Below are 21,011 nucleotides of genomic sequence, written 5' to 3'. Positions count from 1 at the left end.
CTGTGCATGGGCTGAATGTCAGGGTGCTGCAGGCTGCCACCCATGCTTGTTGGGCTGCCTCGAGATGGAGACAAACACCTTGCTCATCTGTTCAGGGGAGCTTCAGAAAGTGTCAAAGCTACTAGGGGGAGGTAGGTATTAAACAGGGACTTATAGGAAGAAACTTGTCAGAGCAGCAGCAGAGCAGCAAGAGACCTCCATTTGAAACAGGGCGGGGAATGCAGTAGCAGAGTCCATGCAACCTTAAGATCCAAGAGTCTTTACAGCAACATGGATGCTGGTCCATATATTACACAACAAGAAGTCAACCAGGTTCTGAATGTCAGAGTTGTAATTTGACCCTGAGGATCTGATGACCACAGAAACCACCAGAGTTCTGCTTCCCTGGTTTGACAACTGTATGCTCCTGCAGGCAATTATAATCCTGTTGTATGTCTCAGCTGCCTGGCACTTTTTTCCTCCTTCATTATGTACTTAACATTGAGGTAGAATTTTCAACTAGTATTTAAAAACACAAGAAAATGAACACAATCTTATTGGGCAAGTAGTCCAGGGACCTCCAGAATTTGCTAAAAACCTTCACAATGTGGCTATAAAATGAGTAATTGAAGTAGCAGAGAAAAGTAATTCTAAATGTGTCAGAAAAACAGTATCAAAAAAAGTACAGCACTGAGTTGCAAGACATTTTCTTCATCTGTTGGATTTAAAACAATTCAGTGGTTTGTTTTTTTTTTTTTAATTTTTCCCTCTGGAACAAATGATAGAAACAGAATTTTTTTATGACATCAGAGATATACTAGTATCACAGGAAGAATACACAATGAATTTTTGAAGGCATTAACTTTTTTGAACAATGATCTAAATAGAGGTAATTTATAATGGTTGGCTTCAGTTGAGCATTGCTTTTATTTCTTATAAAAATACATGTTTAAGGATGTATGTATAGATGTGTCTTGCAAAAAAAATCTGCATTCCTTCTGACGTTTATAAGGAAGATCAAAGTAATAGTAGTAACCTTTACAAGGAGACTTAAATGTCTTATTGTTCATACAATATTTAAATGTAAGGAACACATATCAACACAGGCTTTTTTTTTTTGCTTTACAACCCCTGTTAATAGTAAAGCAAGTTTATACCTAAATAAAGCTAGTTAAACTAGTGCTATAGGACTGCTGTTAGTTACCTCCACTGTACTCAATACCACATAGTAAATGAGATCCAAATTTCTGTTGAAAGAACTTGGTTAGCTTGAATTTCATCCTATTGATTTAATTATTGGCAGGAATGTGAAAATACATTCAGTGTAAGAAAGCTGTTTAAAGCCAAAGGGGAAAAAAAGTTCTTATTATTCTTACAGCTATTTTCCAAGAAATACTAGATGTTCCAGCTTTAATGTTGCATTTTTAAATCGGGAGGAAAAAAAATCCATGAGACAGATACCGTTTACGAGTCTTCAAGGAGAACATTTCACTGACATTAAAGGCAACTTTGCAGACTCACTTGAAATGTATCAATTTGTAATCTACACATTTACAGGAGCTGCTCTGCTCTGAAAGCTGTTTCCCAATCTGTGCCAAAACATGTGAGGCTGCCTAGCATACTTCTGATGATAGACCTTCAGGCTCTATTTCTCCATAATTGATTTAGTTATTAGTTATGCAGGGGAGAGAAGAGATCCCTGAGGCTTAGTAAAACAGTATTCAGTTACTAAAAGCAGCCCTTTGTGAATTGTTATCCTACCAGCTCTTTCTGCTCATTATTCCTTCAAGTCTTGTTTTCCTGGACACCAGCTGTCACAGAGGAAGTCTCCAGCCTTTTCTTCTCCTGCCTCCTTGGCTGACTGAAGTTGCACTAGCACGGTCTGGAGTGTCTCCTTCACTACCTGGATCTCCCTCTGCAGAGACTGTGCAAGCTTTATTAAGGAATAATCTATAGGTGATTGGCAGTCCCTGTTCTCTTTCCAAGTTATTAAGTAAATTCTTGTTCTGCTGCTCACGACAGATGGCCACGGCTATCTAATTGTAGCTTCAACTTCTTCCAAATTGTTTGGATTAAACATTAATACATTTCTCACACTTGCTTTCAAAAGAAAAATTCAGGCAAACTCAAGTTCTCAAGTAGCATTACTTGGTACTTTAAAAAAGGGAGGGGATGGGGGATACTGTTTTCATGGGAAGGAAGGAGATATAGAAATTGTACCATGGAGGCAGCAGCATGAGCTGTGAGTTCCCTGCTGGATGAAGGGTGGATTTTTAAGACAGAGACACTGGCCTGGGTGGATCAGACCCCAGGTTAAGGCAACAGGGCAGTGGGAACAGTCTGAGACATAACCCAAGTGACTGCAGCTTATGGGGCATTAGTGAGCTTAGCAGCGTGTGCTGTGCAAGGCAGGATGGGAATCTAGGTAAGAAGTAAGATGAGCTTATAGCAGAGAAAGTGTTTCTGCTCCACTTACCTCCCGAAACCTTTAACGTTAACTCAATTATCAATATAACTGTGGTGCAGAACACACAAATATAAAGCCATACGAGACTCCACAGGCAATGCTTTGAACAAGCTGAAAAGCAAAGAGGGCAGTAGCAAGGTTGTACTGTTGTGCTTTAGAAGGAAGAAGGCCACTTGAAAAGTGTTAAATAATTCAGTATAAAATGCTTAATGTGGTTAAGAAAGAGTTTTCCACATTTTATTGGCCTTTCTGCTGATAATCTTATATCAGCAAGACTATTCACTGTTGAAAGAAGTGCAAGGAGTAAGTGTAGCTCAATGAGACCAGTATTATTTTCTCTTCCACAGCTTACACTATGTGAAGAGGAAAGCGAGCAGAGGAAAGTTAAAGCCTGCTGAAATGCTAAACGAATGACCAAGTCTATGTGAACAAGGCCTAGAGCCCATCCCAACCACACTGAGGCCTCCTCTACAGGTATGGCCGAAGGGCAAGGATCCCAAAAGACAGAAACAGTTTCCTTTCTAGCAGTGTGTCATGAAATTATCTCAGAATCTCACTTCAAGGGAAGTGAAATAGGAGGACACTGAAACAGCTCAGTTTCAAAAATACAATGCACAGAAAAGATAATGCACGAGGACAGTCTTCATCCTTTACAGAGCTCATACATTATGAAATGATGTTTTACTTGACCCCTGATGTCAATACAATGTGAAGAAAAAAAGCCTCAGGTTATACAACTGTAAAAAGAAAGACACTCCTTTTGAAAAATTGCAACTAGAGTAGACTGTGGTAAAGTTATACAAATCACTGCTATTTCAGGAAGTCATTATTATGCCTTTGAAAAGTGTTTTGGCTGCTTTTGATTCTGTTATCAGTTCCTCAAAATTTCATCTTTGTGTATTTACATGCATTTACTATGATGTTTTGCTCTTAATATTTGTGCATACTTCTAATTTCTGCACAGCTCTGTTAATCTAAAGGTTTTCTGTCTCTGATTACAAATAATAGCAGTACACACAAAGCTTCTCCTATCCAAGAATCTCAAAGCAGCGTACAAGGACAAATTAATTATGTTTTGCATCTTCTCTGAAGTAAGAAGAGTTATTATCCTCTTATTAGTGGTCCTGGACTCTCCACCCCTCTGCAACTTAATCATGAGGCTCTGCTGAAAATCTAACTAGTAAAACAGAAATTCTTCAGCTTAAGAACACCATGAAGTCTCTGAAATTTAATTACTTCCGATGTGTAGTCTCTGACTACATGCTGTTACTTGTAATATCCCAAGCATTTAAAAAATTCTTTTCAGGTTGAGAGAAAAAGCAAAATTGAAATGTTTCACTGGATGAAAAATCTTGAAGGATGAAAGAAAATGACGAAGACAAGGAAAGAAACTTCTAACCAACAGAAAGATAGAGCAACAGAAAAAAGATGACTGGATAGTCTAACTATAGCAAGATCCAGTAACCTCATAAATAATACCACAATCATCTGTAGACAAGTATCTGTCAAACAAGCCTTTATGGCTAAGTAAAATATATGGCATATGGCTAAGCATGGAATCTCTATCCATATACAAAGGTTATATCTGGATAAACAGCTTCACCCATTTTAAAAATTCAAATAACAGTTTTGCATGGGTCCACATGCAAAGGTGTTCTTCATGCTTAAATTCTCTATCCAGTGCTGCAACTATTGAGCCAGTATTCAAGGCAGGAGCAAAACCAAGTTTCAGCTAGGAATATATTCTGGTTCTGCTGTCTACTTGTGAAAAATTGACAAAATCTCTCCAATGTCTCATAAGCAGTAAATTAAAGTACTTGGGTACAGTTTCACACAGCCACAACCCATATTCAACAATGCTGAACATTGTCTTCCATTAAGCTTTTCACTCTCTTTGAAAAACTTGAGTATCACGAGAAAGTCCATGATTTACACAGAGATAAAAAGCAGATCTAAATATGGTAGAGATTTAATTTTTTGAAAAAATAGGCTCATTGGTGCAGCTTCTGTTCTCTCAGCACAGATGTTTAGAGAGTCAAAAGGTAGATATTATGAATCAATTTCCTGTAGGAAAGATTAGAAACTAAGAGTATATGTTGTAAAACAAAAAACCTTAGAAGGATAATCAAGGACTACTGCTGAGCTAAGGGCCTCTGGGATTTCAGAGAATAACAGCAATTTTTGGACATCTGAAGAAGAAATTGTCTTGAAGAACAGAAATATCAAAGATGTTTTGTGGTTTTTTTTTAAATTGGTTAACTATTGTTCTTGTTTCCAACAGCTAAAAGTTACAGTGGCTGGAGACAGAAACTCTGCTAGATGTACCACCACCTAACTGCACGTGTCTCTTCTAACCCCAGGTGCTCCTAGACATGAAGTGGCCAGCCAGCTGGAAAGTAGCTCTGCAGGAAAGGACCTTAAGGTCATGAGGGACAGAGCTGAACATGTGCCATCAATGCATCTTGAGGCAAAGGTGGCCAACAGCCTACCGGGCTGGATTAAGAAAACACTGCCAGCAGGTGTGGGGAGCTGATACTTTCACTGTAGGCAGCAGTGGTGAGGTCCCATCTGGATGTTGTGGGCTCTACAGTAAAAGACAGAGATGGACTCTCAGTGTGACTCACAGTGGGAAGGGCTCAGTCTCTTATGATCTAAAATAAGATCAAAGAGGGTACCACTGCCAGCTCTCACTCTTGTGGGAGCCCAAAATCTCTTACAGGTTCACCCAGGCTGAGATTCCTCAGTGAGGTACAGACAAGGCTAAATTCTACACTTGTGATTCTGTTGAAAAGCTACTGTGGTGTAAAACAAGACTTGTATGAGTGCCTGCCATATGATAAAGGTGAAAGGTTAGCAAAGTGACCTGCAATGCTTAACAAACATTTAGGCACAAAATTCCATTTTCAAAATAGCTGATTAAAATGTCTGTTTTAGGGCAAGGAATGAAGATTGCTTTTCTAATAATACTCTAGCCAGGTTTTCTTCCAACAAAGCATTTTCCTGAGGACAAACTATTACATGCATTCAAATTGTCTATCAAAATGTAACTGCTAATTAAGAACAAAAATTACTGTGAAATTGCAATATAGGCTCCATTTAATTTTAGTGGGAATTCCAGGCCTTTACTGTCAGGAAAGTAACACCTCTCATCAGCTCTGCAGACACCAGAATGAGTCACCTCTCATCCTTTGGTTTTTCCAATTAATGATGTGGACTGTTTTCATACACTCACTAATGATTAATCATAATTGAATGTTTTGTGGGTTTGTTTGGTTATACTGTGTAGAATTCAGCAGATCTGTCATAGTGCTGCAGAGAGCTCTAACAACCCCCCTGCCATTGTTTGATGCTTTTTGTACAAAAGTACAGTTTAATGTTTGCTGTGAAAAATTTCAATAATAAATTAGAATCACAAGTGGGTCTGTGCCTATACTCAGGACCAAGAAATATCACTAAATTTCTCCTTTGTTCAGTCATGTTGGCAATTATGACAAGCAGCATGGTTGATTTACGCGTGCTATGCCATCAAAACATAGACTGTTTCATAGAATGAAAAACAATAACATCTGGGTTTTTTCTTCTAATACAAACTTAATTATTAATCAAAGCTATGACACACACTAAACATTGGCAAATGGCTTGAGAGTATCATGAATTTATTTTTCTCAGTGGAGTCTTTAAAAGTCTTTTAATAATCAGACCACAGGACTAATTTACATCTCTGCAGCCCCCAGATAGATTTTTGACCTAATACAGTTTGCTACATTCATGTGCAAGGCAGTTTTTTGGGGGGATGATGGGAAGGGTGAAAATAATCAGTGAACGAGAGTTTGAGAGCATGAGCTTAAATATCTGAAATTGTAATGAAAGCAGGATAAGTTTTTCAGAGTTCTAAAGATTTTTAATGAAGACTGCATAATTTTCCACTATTGTGATAGGAAATTATTTAAAACCAAATAAACTACTGTGCAAACAACAGATCCATCTATTAATCATCCATCTTCTACTGAGGGTAATTGTCTCCTATCTCAGTAGTAGTTCCTGAAATATATTCAACTTACCAATGAGTGAAAGTTTATTTTATAGGCACTGAGCAGTTTTTATTTTTAAAAAACCCACAACAATCTACAGGTCTGTAGCACTGTGGTAGCTATTTTTCTCATTCCTTTTTGAAGGATAGCTCAGTGATTACATGTACCAGATGGTAACATTTTATGCACATTGATCTGGGCTACTTCTGAAATAGCAACTGAATGTTAATGAGGGGTAGCTGAATCGCTAAACTGCTTCTTTGTATGTCCCTATGTTTTAAACATGTTTTTTTATTTTGTGACTGATGGTCTTGCTAGGACCAGGATATCACACAGTGTGCATTTCTGTATTTAGGTAACGTGAGCTGAATTTCACTGATAGAGGAAATCAGATCTCTATCAGACAACCATGGCTTAAAACAAGACTAATCTATAACACTTCTGAAACTTCCAATGATTAATTTCATTTTTTCAACTGACTCTTGCAGTTTGAACAGCTACGAAGAAATATGCATACTCCATAAAAAGTACAAATACTACTATTTTTCATACTTGTAGTGTATTATCTTCTGGAACCAAAAACGCAGTTTTTCAGCTTATTTTATCTTACCTTATAGTAAACTATAACTATGATCAGACCTGACTGTTCAGAAGGTCATTAGTTTAAATCCTCTGCAAAGAGCCCATAACTCCAACCCTCAATACTCTTCTTCTACTAGGGCCAATTAAAAAAGATCATTCAAGAGTAAATATACATAAGGAAGAAAGGAATTAGATGCTGTACACACAACCAAGTATGCACTCTGTAAATATAATTAAAAGAATGTTGAATCTTTCTATATATTGTCTGTATATTGAAATGCTTAGAAAAGAAAGATTTGAAGTGGTAACAAATTACTGACTGGATTTTGTCCCCTCCGATACAACTTTGCCCCAACTCCATTCTCCCCTCCACCCGCCTCTTAAAGTTTATCCTTCTGATACCTTTAAATAAACCAAGTTTTTAAAATGGGAATTTTGCAATGACTTGGCAACTGATGCCAAATTACTTAAAACACAGTGGTATTTCCACACACTATTTTTTTTTCTCCTTTCTCTAAACTACCCCACCTCAGCTTAGCAGGAGCTGAATCCTTTCTAGTACCATCATCACCTTAACTCACCTTCAGATGTCTGCAAGGGCTCCTCTGCTAATCTCTCCGATCTGAATTTATTAATCTTTCTTCATTATCCTCTCGACTGACACCTCTTCTTCAAAAAAACCTCACCAGCTAAGTACTCTCATCTTCCCTGGCCACATTGGTTCTTTTTCTCTTTACCCTTTCTCAGAAGAACAAAATCTCTTTTATGATACATTTTTCCTATGAAAGTTACAAATTAAATTTAAAAAAAATCAGTGCCCTTAAATTTTGAAATTTTGAAAAATTCCTAATGAATGCCTCATAAAGGTTAAGCAATCTTAAAAAAATACTGACAGGTGAAGCACAGAAAGAGATAAGGGTGCGTAAGACATCTCATCTGGTTGCTTCCACTGGAGTATTAGAGGTAGATTAAATTTTGTAGGATGCCATGATACATCTGTTTCCCACTTTTTTAAAAATGAAAAAAACCCAAACTATATGTAACAATATACACAGTCTGAGTCAATAATGTAGGATTTAATTTAGTTAAATCATGTTGGGAAATGCAGGTGCATGAACACTTGTATCCATGCAGCTTTTGGTGCATCATGTTTTTACTTATATGAGCATTACAAACAAAATGATTTTAACAGTAAAATAAAGTCTTTTCATTGCCTAATCTCAATTTACAAAGAACTAATTTCTATTTAAATCAATTAAAGCTAGATCAGACCACAGTGAAAATGCACTGCAGGAAACAAAAATGCCCATTTCAGCAAGACAATTAATTCTTCCATTCTTAATGTATCAAATCTACAATAAGAACTAGCATTCCATGTGAATCTGAAAGGTAAGTATTTCATGTACATACTTACATAGATTGATACATATCTATAGCTATAGCAAAAAGGATATGAATAACTCCTTCATCAACTCTGCAGGTGGAACTTTGCAATTGATCTTCCAGATGCACCAATTTCTCACTTATTGCTTCACATTTTTCTCCTAACTCTGCAGAAAATATGAAGAACTCCTACAGAAAGTTGAAAAAGAAAAAGAAAAAGGCATGTTTGCTGCTGGCTGCACTTTTATACATCAAATTTGCATCAAATAAAGGGAAAATAAAATATTAGTAAGAGGATATGATGCTTTGCAGTGCAAAGACATTGCCTAAAAGCAAATTGCTATTAAAGAGACAAAAAGCTGTTACTGTATAATAAATTGGTGATTTATATGAAATGGAATGAGTTTGTGGTCTCAGTCTACTTCCCAGAAGAAACAAGTCATGATATCACTTTCAGCAGATGATTAAAGGGGTGTGAAGACCAAACTGCTCTCCATTTTCCCCTGTTGACTCACCACAGCAGGAGAGGTCTCATGCTGACCACACCATTTAGGTTTCCAAATTTCAAGTTGTTCATATAAATATGATTTACACTTTTCGGTCACTTAAATATTTCAAGCAGCATCACTTTTTGTATCTTTTATAAACACAAAATGTACTTACATTTTTGAAGAAGAATCTGGCTGGAATACTTAGGGACTTTGTTCAATTAATCAAAGAAAATGCATCAAAGTCTTGGAGATTATGAGACAAAACCATGCTTTTTTACGGAATTATCATTAAACAAAAAAAATTTCAAAAATAATGGTTCTCTACTTAGAATTTATACAGACAAATACTTCTGCCATTTTACACTAGTTTCAAAGTCCTTCCCATAATTTTTTTTCAGATACACTGCACAAGAATAATTGTTATCTTTGACATTTTTCAGTGAATTTGAGAAACGACCCGAGCAAGCAGCAAATATGAAGAGGGAAAAAAAATTAAATCAATTTGTGCAGCTCTGAGACAAGCCTTTCCTCTCCCTCCCATGGCACCATAGCACTGCCTACAGTGAATGACAGGGATTATTTGTAAGGAAAAGATTATAGTGCCAAGATGAAGTTCTGATGCAGCCATGTTGAAAAAAAAATTGAATAATTTATCAGCTGGGATCCAGAAAACTGGATTTTCTCTAAACCTGATCTATGCACTCATCCATAAAGCAACATGACCATGGGGCCATATACAATTTACAGAAAGTTTTTCCTCTGCTAAAAAAAAAAAAATGTACTTGGGGTCCTTTGCACTGATTTGTTGCTGTAAGAGCAACCACCAGTGGTTGTCTAAGAAAACTCAAGCCTTCAATCAAAGACCTTCTAAATAAATTGTGCCAATGCTTGTTGGAACGCTGTCCATTTGGTAAACACATTTACCAGACATCAGTTCTGTGCTATCCTTTCACTTTGCATCACACAGTGCATAGGAGGAGTCAAATGTGAGAAGAGCTGTGCTTCCTGGCACATCCTCAGTTATGGCACAGAGCTTTGACCCTCCTGCTTCCCTAGGGCCTCTGCCAGACATGGCTATCCAGCACATTGCACAGGTGCAAAACCACCTGCAGCTCAAACCCTGGACGGGTGGGCTTGTTAAGGGAGGTCATGTTGCAAACACTGGCAGTTTAGACACAGAGCAGCACAACGCCTGAGTCCCTGGCTCTGTGCACAAGACCAGAGACATTACCAAACATGAGAATCTACAGCAGCACTTCACAGAACTTACAGATGTGAAAATGATCCTTTGTTTTTAAAATGACGACAGGAGAGAAGAAAGAAAACATTTTCCTTGCAGCAACTAGGAACATCCTTTTCTCATGACCAGGAACAGAAGATGAGGACAAAGTCTTCCATTCAGCAGCTAAATTATTACTCAGTATACCAGCAGGACTCCATATGCTGCTATGGAGTGGGATAACCCAAGCAATTTCTATCAACAGAAAGCTCTTAGTGAATCATTCTGTGACATGCATGCAAGAACAGATGACAGTTGCCTAAAAGACCTTAGGTCTTGGGCTAAAAAACTCAGTAAATAGAAAAAATTACTGAGTACTCTGAAAGCACATCTAAAACTACGACCATGTAGGGAAAGATCCACCTTTGATCACTGATTTTCCTCTAACAGTAATAACATGTAAGAAAATGATGTCTTCACATGCTGTCATTTCTAACAGCAGCTTAATTTCTCTTTAATACAGCCATAACAGTGTAGGGATAAACTATTTCTGCATCTACATAACCCAGCTGCCTTTTTAGTTGAAATGAGAAGTTCCTCCAATACTTTAGACCAGTATTGTCTCACAGGAACTTAGTTGCACATGTCATATGAAAAATGCAGGAGAACCATCACATAAAGTATGATTTTCCAGAACTTATATATATAAAAGAAAATGGAAAAAATATACACTGCTCTCAAAAATACACAATAATAATTCTAAATATTCAAGCAATTCCACAGTTTCTGCCCCCAAGGTTTCATTTGAAAAAAGTCTGATAACCCAGAGAAGTAGATAGAAGAGAATTCTCTTAGTGCCTTTTATGCCTGGTAGCATCACTGGTAATATTTTTATTTGACATTTGTCTATGTATGCAGGGAAACCACTGTCAGCGACACAAAACTATTCAGAATAGCTCCCGGTTGGAAAGTGGCACTTTACACTGATCAACAATATCTCTGAGAGGAGAGTGGACTCTGCCTCAAGCTCAACATATTAATAAAATACAACCCATCCAGGCTTGTAGGTTATCTCAGTGTTACAAGCTGCTGTAGGTCTTAAGATTTCTTTGGTTATTTTTGCACTAGCATCACTTTTAGGAAGCAGCTAGGAGAGATTGCCGGAGTCAGGAAAGAGCTGAGATGCAATATTGCTTTATGGATTTTTCTGTAAACAGGGAACGTAGCTGGTTGGGAATTTTTTTTCCTCTAAATCCTTAAGCCAGTGAAAACAGCAAAATAATGGATGTGAATTATTTTTTAAGGTGAAATTCTTCTGCCTTCTCACATAAAGTAGAAATTCTCATGCTTTCCCAGAGATGTAAGAGCTTGATGCAAAAAACAGTAAGAACAATGTTCCAGATGATGCACTGCTGGAACATCAGCATACTGCATTAAGAGCAGAGGGAATGGCTTCTGGTCTAGTGTTCTGCATTTCATTTTACTCTTTTACAAGTTGTTTTAGTAACCTGTGAGCAACAGCTCCTCAACAGCATTTCTCAAAGAGAATGTTTGATCAGCTTTTCCAGTGCAAACACCTTCTGTGTTCTTGAATCTGGTTCAATCTTATACAGAAGAATCAGAATTGTAGTAGCTAGATTAATCTAATTCTATTATGGATTAGAGTCTATATTAGAGTCTTAGGTCATTGTGCTGAAAAGCAGGATTCACAGATATATCCTTAAAATTCATTCTTCTTACAGAGGAACTTCTGTAAAAAGGCGTTGCTTTACTTCCAAGTAGCACCATCATAATTCCAATAAGATACAAGCCTTAGAAGACCTTCTTCAGAGTCAAAGCCAGATTTCTTTCACCTGCACTAAATTTTCTCTACTATAACAGTTAAAATAATTCAAAATAACATAAATAACAACTACAAAAAGTTGCCCTTGCAGACAGACACTTCTCATTATGGCACAAGGTTTAGAACAGTGACCTATTGTTGGCAGAAGTGCTGCATGTTTACCCTCGACCCTTGCAGAAGTTAATGGCAATTGTCAGCACTTGAAACTCCATAACATCAGGCCAGGGTATCTCTTAAATAATTTCTAGAAACAAAACACAACAATCCATATGTTTGTCCTGCTTGAGCAGATGCTTCAGTCCCATGCAGGTTAAGTGCACATGACCCCAGACAATGAGCTACACAGCCATGAGGTGTCCAAAGTGCAGGTGGAGGAAGCATTCATTCCTGCTCTGCATCCCAGATTTCCTGCCCCATATGCATTGTTCTGGGCAGAACAATCATAGATGCGGAAGGCAACGTGTCCACCGAGAAGAGGTCTAATCTCTGAGTTTGAAAATAATGAATGTTACTTGTGACCAACACCATCATGGCAAGGTTGACCAGGAAGCAACCAGGGACCACCGAAGCCCACTCTGTGACTTGCAGTGTGACCAAGCCTACTGTGACTGGGCTCAGCTGGTGTCTGTATAAGTGGCTCTTAGCAGCTGACAATGGATGGTTGCAGGGTATTGGCTCCAGGGCTAAACTGCCCTTGCCGTGAGCAAGTCTTCGTCCTGCAAACTTCTCTTGCTACAAACCAGGATGGTTACACTTCCTTTTACCCTTAAATAGCACACACCATTAACTACTAGTTGTCCTGTTTATCATTATGTTTTATGTGGTTGAAGATTTTGACTTTCAACCAGACTACGATTTCTAAACCTTTTATTTCTGTTCCTTTCTTTCTTTTCTTCACTGTGTTCCTGTCTTCTGCAGAGTGAGGTGTCCAAACCATAGTTCTCTGGAGGCTTTAGCATTCTCAGCTAAGCACAGTAATTATTTCTGTCTTACAACTGACATTCCCATTAATGAGGCTGCAAGTGACATTTGCCCTTTCTTCCAGCTCAATGAAGGTAATGAATCCCACTATATTTGTAGTCCACTATAAGCCTAGATTCTTCTTCTGCAGTATTGCCATCTCAGTGGCTATTTACCATCAGTATATATAAATTGGACTCTTTTTCTCTCTCAAATGTAATTTGCACCTGTCTTTTAACATATCCCTTTTTATTGATTTCAGGCTATTCTTTCAATCTATCAAGAGCATTTGAAATTCTAATCCTAATTGAAATTATGTTGACTGGCACATAAACTCCTGGCCTACCTCCTTTTTAAAGGCAAATACCATGTCTGCCTTTTACTGACCCCCTGGGACTTCAAGCTTCCTCTATGAGTTTTTGAAGAAGCTTGTTAATGGTTTGGAGATTGTTTTCCTTGGCTCCTATGCACTCAGAAAAAATTTCATCAGTCTAGCCTGACTTGAGTACATCTCATTTGCCTTAGGATCCTTTACTGTGTTTGTTTCTTGCTACCTGGTAGCAAATACCAAGAGCACTACGTATTTGGACATAGCTTATCATTTTTAGAAAGACCAAAAGCAAAAAAAATAAAGAAGAAAAAAATAATTCTGATCTCATTTCTTTTCCCATTCACCTTTCTTATTAGAAGACACACATGCTTGCTTTCACCTATCTCTTACACACAACTTGTACCTGAACTCTTTTGACATTTCACATCTTCTGTTTACAATAACTTAGTGTGCTTAGTGGTCTTGCTGCCTCCACTCTTACATGCTGAAGTACCCTTTTAGAGTCATTCTTGGGAACATTTTTGCCCTTCCCTTTTCAACACTCTTTTGAGCTGCTGAAAAGCTGCTGACATAGATATGTAGTCTGTGACTGCTTGTTCTTTTCTACACCAAAAGAAGACAGTACTGTACTATAAACCTGATGTCTTCAGGACAGTACTGAAGAAAATCTGCTGATTCCTCCTCCTACAGAGCTTGTCCCATGTAAACTCACTTGTTGCTTCTTCCCTGATTCTGTTCAGGTGAGTTTTTCTTTCATGGAGGTAGCTATCCACCTTTTCTCAGAAAAGAGATCAAGGTTGTTTCCCAGTTACTCTTGCTCTTATCACCTTCCACTTACAGACTGCTAGCTTGTTCCATCAGCCTGTTTATGTATATTTAGGAGATTTCAGCACTACAACACACTCCCCACTTTGTCATATGCAACAATTCAGGCATAAAGCTTTCCAGATAGCTGTTTTGCAACTGTGGCCTACCTCCTTCCCACCAATCACACGCTTTTCCCACACTTCCTCTGCTTGCACTGATCCCCTTCCCTCCACCACAGGGATACAACAACACATGGTAGTGTTAAATGACTCATCGGAATTGCCAACGTCCAATGTTGGCAATTGTTCCCTTTCTTTTATCTTCCATTACAGCTATGGAAGAGTGTCCTTGGAAAAGCATCTGTGCAGGAACAGAGTTTTTCACTGCATTCCAGCACCCTGCTGTAGGTTGACAGCAGTCTTCCCATTCTCATCCCTAGTAGACTGAAGATCTTCCCCAACTACAGATTTTCTAAAATGAGAGCACACTACTGCACTGGTTTATTTAATTAAACTGGGACAATTCCAGTTCCTGCTGTGGGATGATAAGGCTATTTACTGACTTACCAATAAAAATTCACAGTGGGTCAGGACTTGGAAAAGGAAACAAAAGCACCAAACTGTTTTCCAGTGTCAACACCCTGCTGTAAAAGAAGTCAGCGTAGCTGGGTATCATTTATAGGTGGTTCCTTGTATTCACTCCCATCTCTGCTCCTGAGTCACTAAGATGAAACAATCTGGAATGACTAACTGGGTGCTCTCCTGCAGACAGTGGGGAGACTGACAAGAAAGGATTAGGGGACCAGAGCATCAAAGGAACACTTAGGCAAAGCCTTGACATGGTACAGGGTGCTGACAGTTCCATAGAGCTTTTATAGAGCTGTCTACAAGTCAACATCAATCCATCTCTGGCAGTGTGGTAGAGCCTGGCTTTCTAGCATATTTCCATTTCCTTTATTTGTATCATTGCTTTCTATTGTCTTTATACACTATTTTCCCCCCTCAAAACTTCAAAAGGGCAAAGTTTCTCCACTTCTGAGGACTGTAAGATATTAAGCTCTTAAAGAATACTTCTACAGGCAGCCCTGTGAGCTCTGGTGCCCTCAGTATTTTGCCCTGATGGAAGTAGGGCTTTTTGCTACCTTTATCCCACAGGACTGCCTCTCCCCTATTTCACGTCATCTGTGGACACAAGCACCTGCACAGTTTTGCTTTAATTCATAGCAAAGTTCACTGATCAGAAAGGTCATTTGCATTTTCTGCAAAGTTCACCTTCATTCTCAAGGCTTCCTGTTTTTATTTATGCTGACCTCACACACAGTCAAGCAGTCTGTCCTAGGCATGCTCTCATGTCACATTCTGCCTGAACACAAGGTCAACAATCTGAACTTGGTCTTGCAATATCTTGTATCTTTCCTAAAGCATTCCAGCCGATCCAGTCTTTGGATTCACTGGTGGGAATCTAAAGAAATGCCTCATCTGAATAGTTATCCTAAACTGCAGTATTTATTTATTTAATATTTCCTTGGCTGAGCACTTGTCACTTGTACTTGACAGGTGGCATGTATGCTATTATGGAAGGTGAACTGAGGGTTACTTGTTCATGCAATTTATTTGCTGGCTGGACACAATGCTTGGAAACTAGATTTCCTTTTTAAGTAAGTTGCAATTCAAGGCATACTGATGTAAAAATGGACAAGACTAAAACAGTACAGCTCTTAGTATCAGTATAACTCTCCTTACACTTATATTACCCAAACTCTTAGTTTGTAGGTAGATGGATTTTTGTATATAAGTAGATTTTTCTCACAGGAAATGCATCTTATGTTACTTAATTATCCCAGCCTTCTTAAATACATGGACTAGGATGTGACATATTTTTGTTTATGAAAATAATGTAAAATTACAAACATCCAGTATTTTTATTCAGATGGAATTCCTCTTACCCTGTATTCTGCCACAGTCTGTATGCTTTTATACTCCAAAAGTAAATTGAAAGGTATTTTTAGTGGTACACAAGAAAACAGGCTTAGCATCATGACTTTGTTCCATTCCCAAGCATCAAGACAGTGCTACAAGTAAGGCTGGCTAAATATTATTGGTCCTACTTTTCCCAAACATATTTGTGCTGTTGCTGGTATATTTTAAAAATATTAGCACAGGATTTAACTATAAACTCCCTGAAACACTCAGCAACTTTGCCATTATTTTCAATGAAAAAAAAAAAGAAAAAAAGGAATGGGCCCACTCTCATTGTGATTGTGTTGCTTTTCTACGTGCTCACACACTCTTCAGCAGTTTTTACCCCAAGGTAACACTATAAAAACAAGTGTCATTAATTCTAATTGAGACAAAGAAAAGTCTGTACAATACCACCACTTTATTTTGCCTAGGAAACACTTACCTCAGATAAATGACCTTCTGTTCCAAATGAAATGTCTTCCATAACCTGTTAGAGATAAATTATTAAGTATATAGTAGATACATGCTATATAAACAGTACAATTTCAATGTAACTTACAAAAACCATACAGCACAATAAAATTTATATAAGCTGAACAACTGCATCAATGTGCTTCACATGCATGAAAGATTTAAATTGCACTTGTAATGGGGCAGTGGCAGCCACCCAATCTTAAAAACTATATTTGAATACATTCTATTAAAGCCTGTCTTTGGCTTCTCAATTAAAATGCACAGGGAATACTGCCTCTAAAATGGAAGGACTAACTATAGACTGAAACAAATTTTCTATCAAGCTTTTGCAGATCTGTATACTGTTCAAGAGTTTACAGAAGTATTTTTGGCATAAACCCTGGACATGAGTTTGCTCAGGAGAAATGAGAGACCCCACTGATGTTTTCTATTGGTAACACGTGCTAACTATAGTAAGTTCCTCTTTCAAAACTTGCTTCATCTGTGAAGTCTGTAAGAAATTAGCCAACATTTCATTGATTGGCTGAGGAGCAAAGAAATTTGATGTTAACATTACTGGAAAATCATTAATACTTATCACATGTTACAGTATTGATAATCTTTACATAAACTGAGATAAGCATATTGCTTCGGTAGGGCAGTACTTGGTATCAGAGGTAGGTACATAAATATATAAAAAAGTGCAAAATCATTAATCTGCCATAAATTCATCATTGTTACTGGATACTATTTTCAATAATCAATCTGAAAAAAGGTTGCTTAGATTTCTTTTGCCCATAATATGAATTTTCAGATTATATTTTTACCGCGAAATACATGTAAGCTTTAAGCCTACTGTGATGCTACAATCCCTAGCTAAAGAGTTAGCATTTTCACTACACCACAGTATCAGATGAAGCTGAGGGGCATTGTGCTGTACAACTACGCACGTGACTATACAGTGACGATCTGACCACTGTGTACAAGCCAGCTGCCTGTTGCTACTGAAATCCTTTCCAGCTTGGATCAATACAAAAAAACACAGAAATGCTGACTTTCAGTAATGCTTAATGCTGACACTTAAAACTCAGATGAAATTTAAAGTTTCCAAATTATTTTTTCAGAGCTTCACAAATACAACATTTAATTAAAACTCAAATGAATGCACAGTTTATTTAGCTTTTGAAAGGCTTTGTCCTTTACACATTGCCCATTTACCTCCTGGACCATAAGGTATCTCAATGCACAGTAATGAGTTACAGTTTGCTTACAAAGGCTTTCTTGGTCTTGCTATCACTAAATTCTGAAAAATGTTGTATTATGTCCTGTGATAGCTTCTTTTTAATGAGAGACACCACACTAAATATTATTATTTTTTCATAATTTTTCATTTGGTATCACTTAGAACACTCAGTACCTTTTAAAAAGTTAATTATATGAAGGCTTTACAATTATAGAACATCTTCCCAACACCAGCATGATCTTCAAAAGACCCCAAAACATCATCCCAGGGGGCAAAAATTAAGTATGCAGAGGTGAAGAAAAGACAGCAGCCCTTACCCTTATCCCTGTTCTCTACCCTTTTATGATGAAAAAGGAAGAAGTGATCTACAAAGAATTCTCATGGGAAACTACCAAAAATGCTGACTTACAAAAGGTAAAACTACTGAATTTTGGATTTTACCTTGTAACTTTAATCACCTCAATTTTCTTGAAATCTAGTAGGTGTTTCTTTCCTTCATAGTGATTAAGAGGGAGCACTGCACAGCATGCCAGAGAGCAGAAGAAGAAGAAAAAAGGATAGGTCAGGAACTCAAGCCTGCAGGTGCACACATACCCAGGTTCATCAAGTTACTTGCTGTTAGGAAGGTCCCAGCACACACACATCTCTCAGTTTATTAGTTATCATTGATGTTTCCGCTGTTATAAAAAGCTTTTGCTTACACATACGTTATCAACAAGCAAAAAATAAAGCAAGTTATCATAAGGAGTGGAACAAGCAGGCATTGTCTGAAGAAAAATGAAATGCTACTGTATATTTTAGAAATCACATCGATATGTATCTAACTATGTAGTAAGGATCATAGCAATTTCCACCTCACTCACATATCACCCAGGCAAAATAATTTGCAGTCAGTTTAGAAGTATGGAACATTTCTAGGATGAAAACTAGAACCTATCTTAAATTCCTCAGAGACCTGGGAGAAAAATCAAGCCCAAATAGTCACAAAAAGACAAACTACAACTGCAATGATAGGGTACCCTAATTTCATCAATATAGCTACCAGCTGGAAAGTATATTCTTATATGAAAATTCAATAATCTATATCAAATAAATTAGACAAGGTGACTTTCACATGACTGAGGGTAGTAATATTGTCTGCAACTTTGCCTCAGCACTTTTTTTAATACTATAGTCTAATGAGTTGTCTGTAATTGAGAAAAATACATCTTATTTTTTAAGTAACTCAGAGTGTTTCACAGGATGATTTTTGCTGGCCCCACTTTATTTAGTTCTGACCAAGACATTAGTAATGATGCTTCAACAAGCTGAGCTGTAAAAGCATGTGATTGTCTTCTCTGGTTAACAGTCAGTGTTGTAAAGGAAACCTAATTTACGGAATTATTTTGGGATGCCAGCCTACCACATAAAAGCTGGGAAAAAAAATCAGCAGTCTTAGAAAACACAGTTATGAAAACTATAAAATAACTGTTGACAGTTAATAAACCTGTGCTCATATGACAGTAAAATATTGAACTTTCAAAGAATTTATACGTTACATATTTTTAAAACAGAACATGTAATATTTTGTGATCTAGTGGGGATATTTAATTAAAAATGATACACAGTCCTTCTACAAAGCAGTGTCTGAGGATCTTAGTGAAGGGCTCTTTTGATTCATCTATTTTGCTTTTCTTATAATTATTTTTCTTACTTAGTTTTTTGCTTTCTAATGAAACAAACAGTAAGATACAGTTATATGCAAGAACACTGTTTACAGTACACATCAACAAAACCAATATCCACCCAACACTAATGTTTAGCTAGATATGACACAATAAATAACTGGAGAGCTTCATTTATAGCATTTCACTGTAAAGTAAATCAATCACCTGGGAATGAAATGTACCCTCCAAGGCATATATGTACATATGCTATCATTAGCCTTTCCTATACTTTTTGAAGTAAGTAACTCAGTAGCCTCTAAATACAAAGAACATCACTTTTTCCTTCTACTTCAGTGACCAACGGTGCTCTCTAGAAATTCCCCAATGGGGAACAGAGGTTGTGACACAGTTGAAGAGATTAGTCATTTCTCCTAGTTTTGGCCAGGACAGGGTTAATTTTTTTACAGTAGCCAGGAAGAGAGCATGGCCAGACCCTAATTACTGGTCATTCAATACCATCACAGGGCTGGAGTAAGGGACTCAATCTCTCTGTGGGGAAAGCTAAGTGTGGTAGGGAAGAGCCAGTTGGTATTCTGTCTGTTTTTTTCCATGTAGATTGTTTCTTTGTCTTATACCTTTTGTTACTGATATTGTTGCTGTTACTGCTCCTTATCTTATCTCAACCTGTAATTTTCACCTTTTTGGACCTCCAGTTCTCAACCTCATCCCTGGAACAGGAAGGGAGAGGGGTTAGGGGGGAAAGAAGCTAGCGAACAGCTTCTAGTTTGGGGGAGTCTCAGTTGGGGAGGGGCACTAAACTGGGGAGTGTCATTCCTAAACTATGACAATATTCTAGAAACATGGCAACCAAAGCAAGCTAGTCCTCTCACAGAAACACTAGAGGCTTGGTAAATAATATCAAACCAAGTATTCTGACAAATTCATGCTTCTCTATTAGGTATTCTCACTTGCTAATAAATGGCTATAAAAAGGTTCTCTACTAATGGACAATGATAAGTTTTTCCATAAAAGTAATATAAACGGCTATATTTAGAGACTAAGTACCACACTGCTATTTTTTGGAGGGGCCACAAATACGAAATTAATTTTTAAATAAAATAATACACCACCACATAACAGAGCACTTAAATGTTTCAGAAGCGGTTTGTTTTTCAACTAAGTCCATTTACAAATCAAGGCATATTCTCTTTTGTACTTCGACAAAATCAAAACTGTAAGTTAGCATGATTTGTGTCAGAGTTTTTTGTTTGTTTTTATATTCTGCCTTGTGATGAACTACTAAGAGATGTTAGGGATGTTATTCTGCTACAGGTCTTCTCTAAATGTTTAGGGCCTGTCAACCCTACTGACATCAACCTAAAGCATTCTTTTCTGGGTAAAACTTCTATACCCCACAACAAAGAAAAAAAATCTCAGCTTCTAAAAGTATAAAAGCAGGCAACCCAACCCTAAATCCAGAGCCAGAATACGGTCATTATGTTGGGGGAGTTTATGGTTGCAATGGGTTGCAGTCATCACTGATGCATAACTTCGCCTCAATGGTCAAAGCTGCAGGCAGCACTGAAGAAATAGAAAGCTGGTTGTGTAAGTCATG

At 37.5% G+C, this 21,011-nt stretch overlaps 1 protein-coding gene across 1 annotated transcript in view; it reads right to left on the bottom strand.

Moving 5' to 3' along the window:
• Positions 1-674: 674 nt before the first annotated feature.
• The window catches only part of DISC1 (DISC1 scaffold protein), a 189,251-nt gene continuing 168,914 nt past the window's right edge, over positions 675-21,011 (bottom strand). The window contains exons 13-15 of the mRNA XM_051783465.1: positions 16,497-16,541; positions 8,521-8,631; positions 675-1,912 (exon numbers count right to left, since the gene is read on the bottom strand). Coding sequence (XP_051639425.1) covers positions 1,757-1,912; positions 8,521-8,631; positions 16,497-16,541 — 312 coding nt within the window. The 3' untranslated portion in view covers positions 675-1,756. The remainder of the gene's footprint in view (positions 1,913-8,520; positions 8,632-16,496; positions 16,542-21,011) is intronic.

The sequence above is a fragment of the Manacus candei genome, unplaced genomic scaffold (genome assembly GCF_025592945.1).
Source record: "Manacus candei isolate 608988 ecotype Guabito, Panama unplaced genomic scaffold, ASM2559294v1 h1tg000017l, whole genome shotgun sequence".
NCBI lineage: Eukaryota > Metazoa > Chordata > Aves > Passeriformes > Pipridae > Manacus > Manacus candei.
The sequence above is the reverse complement of the archived record's forward strand: the minus strand, read 5'-3'. Positions and strand labels throughout refer to the sequence as shown.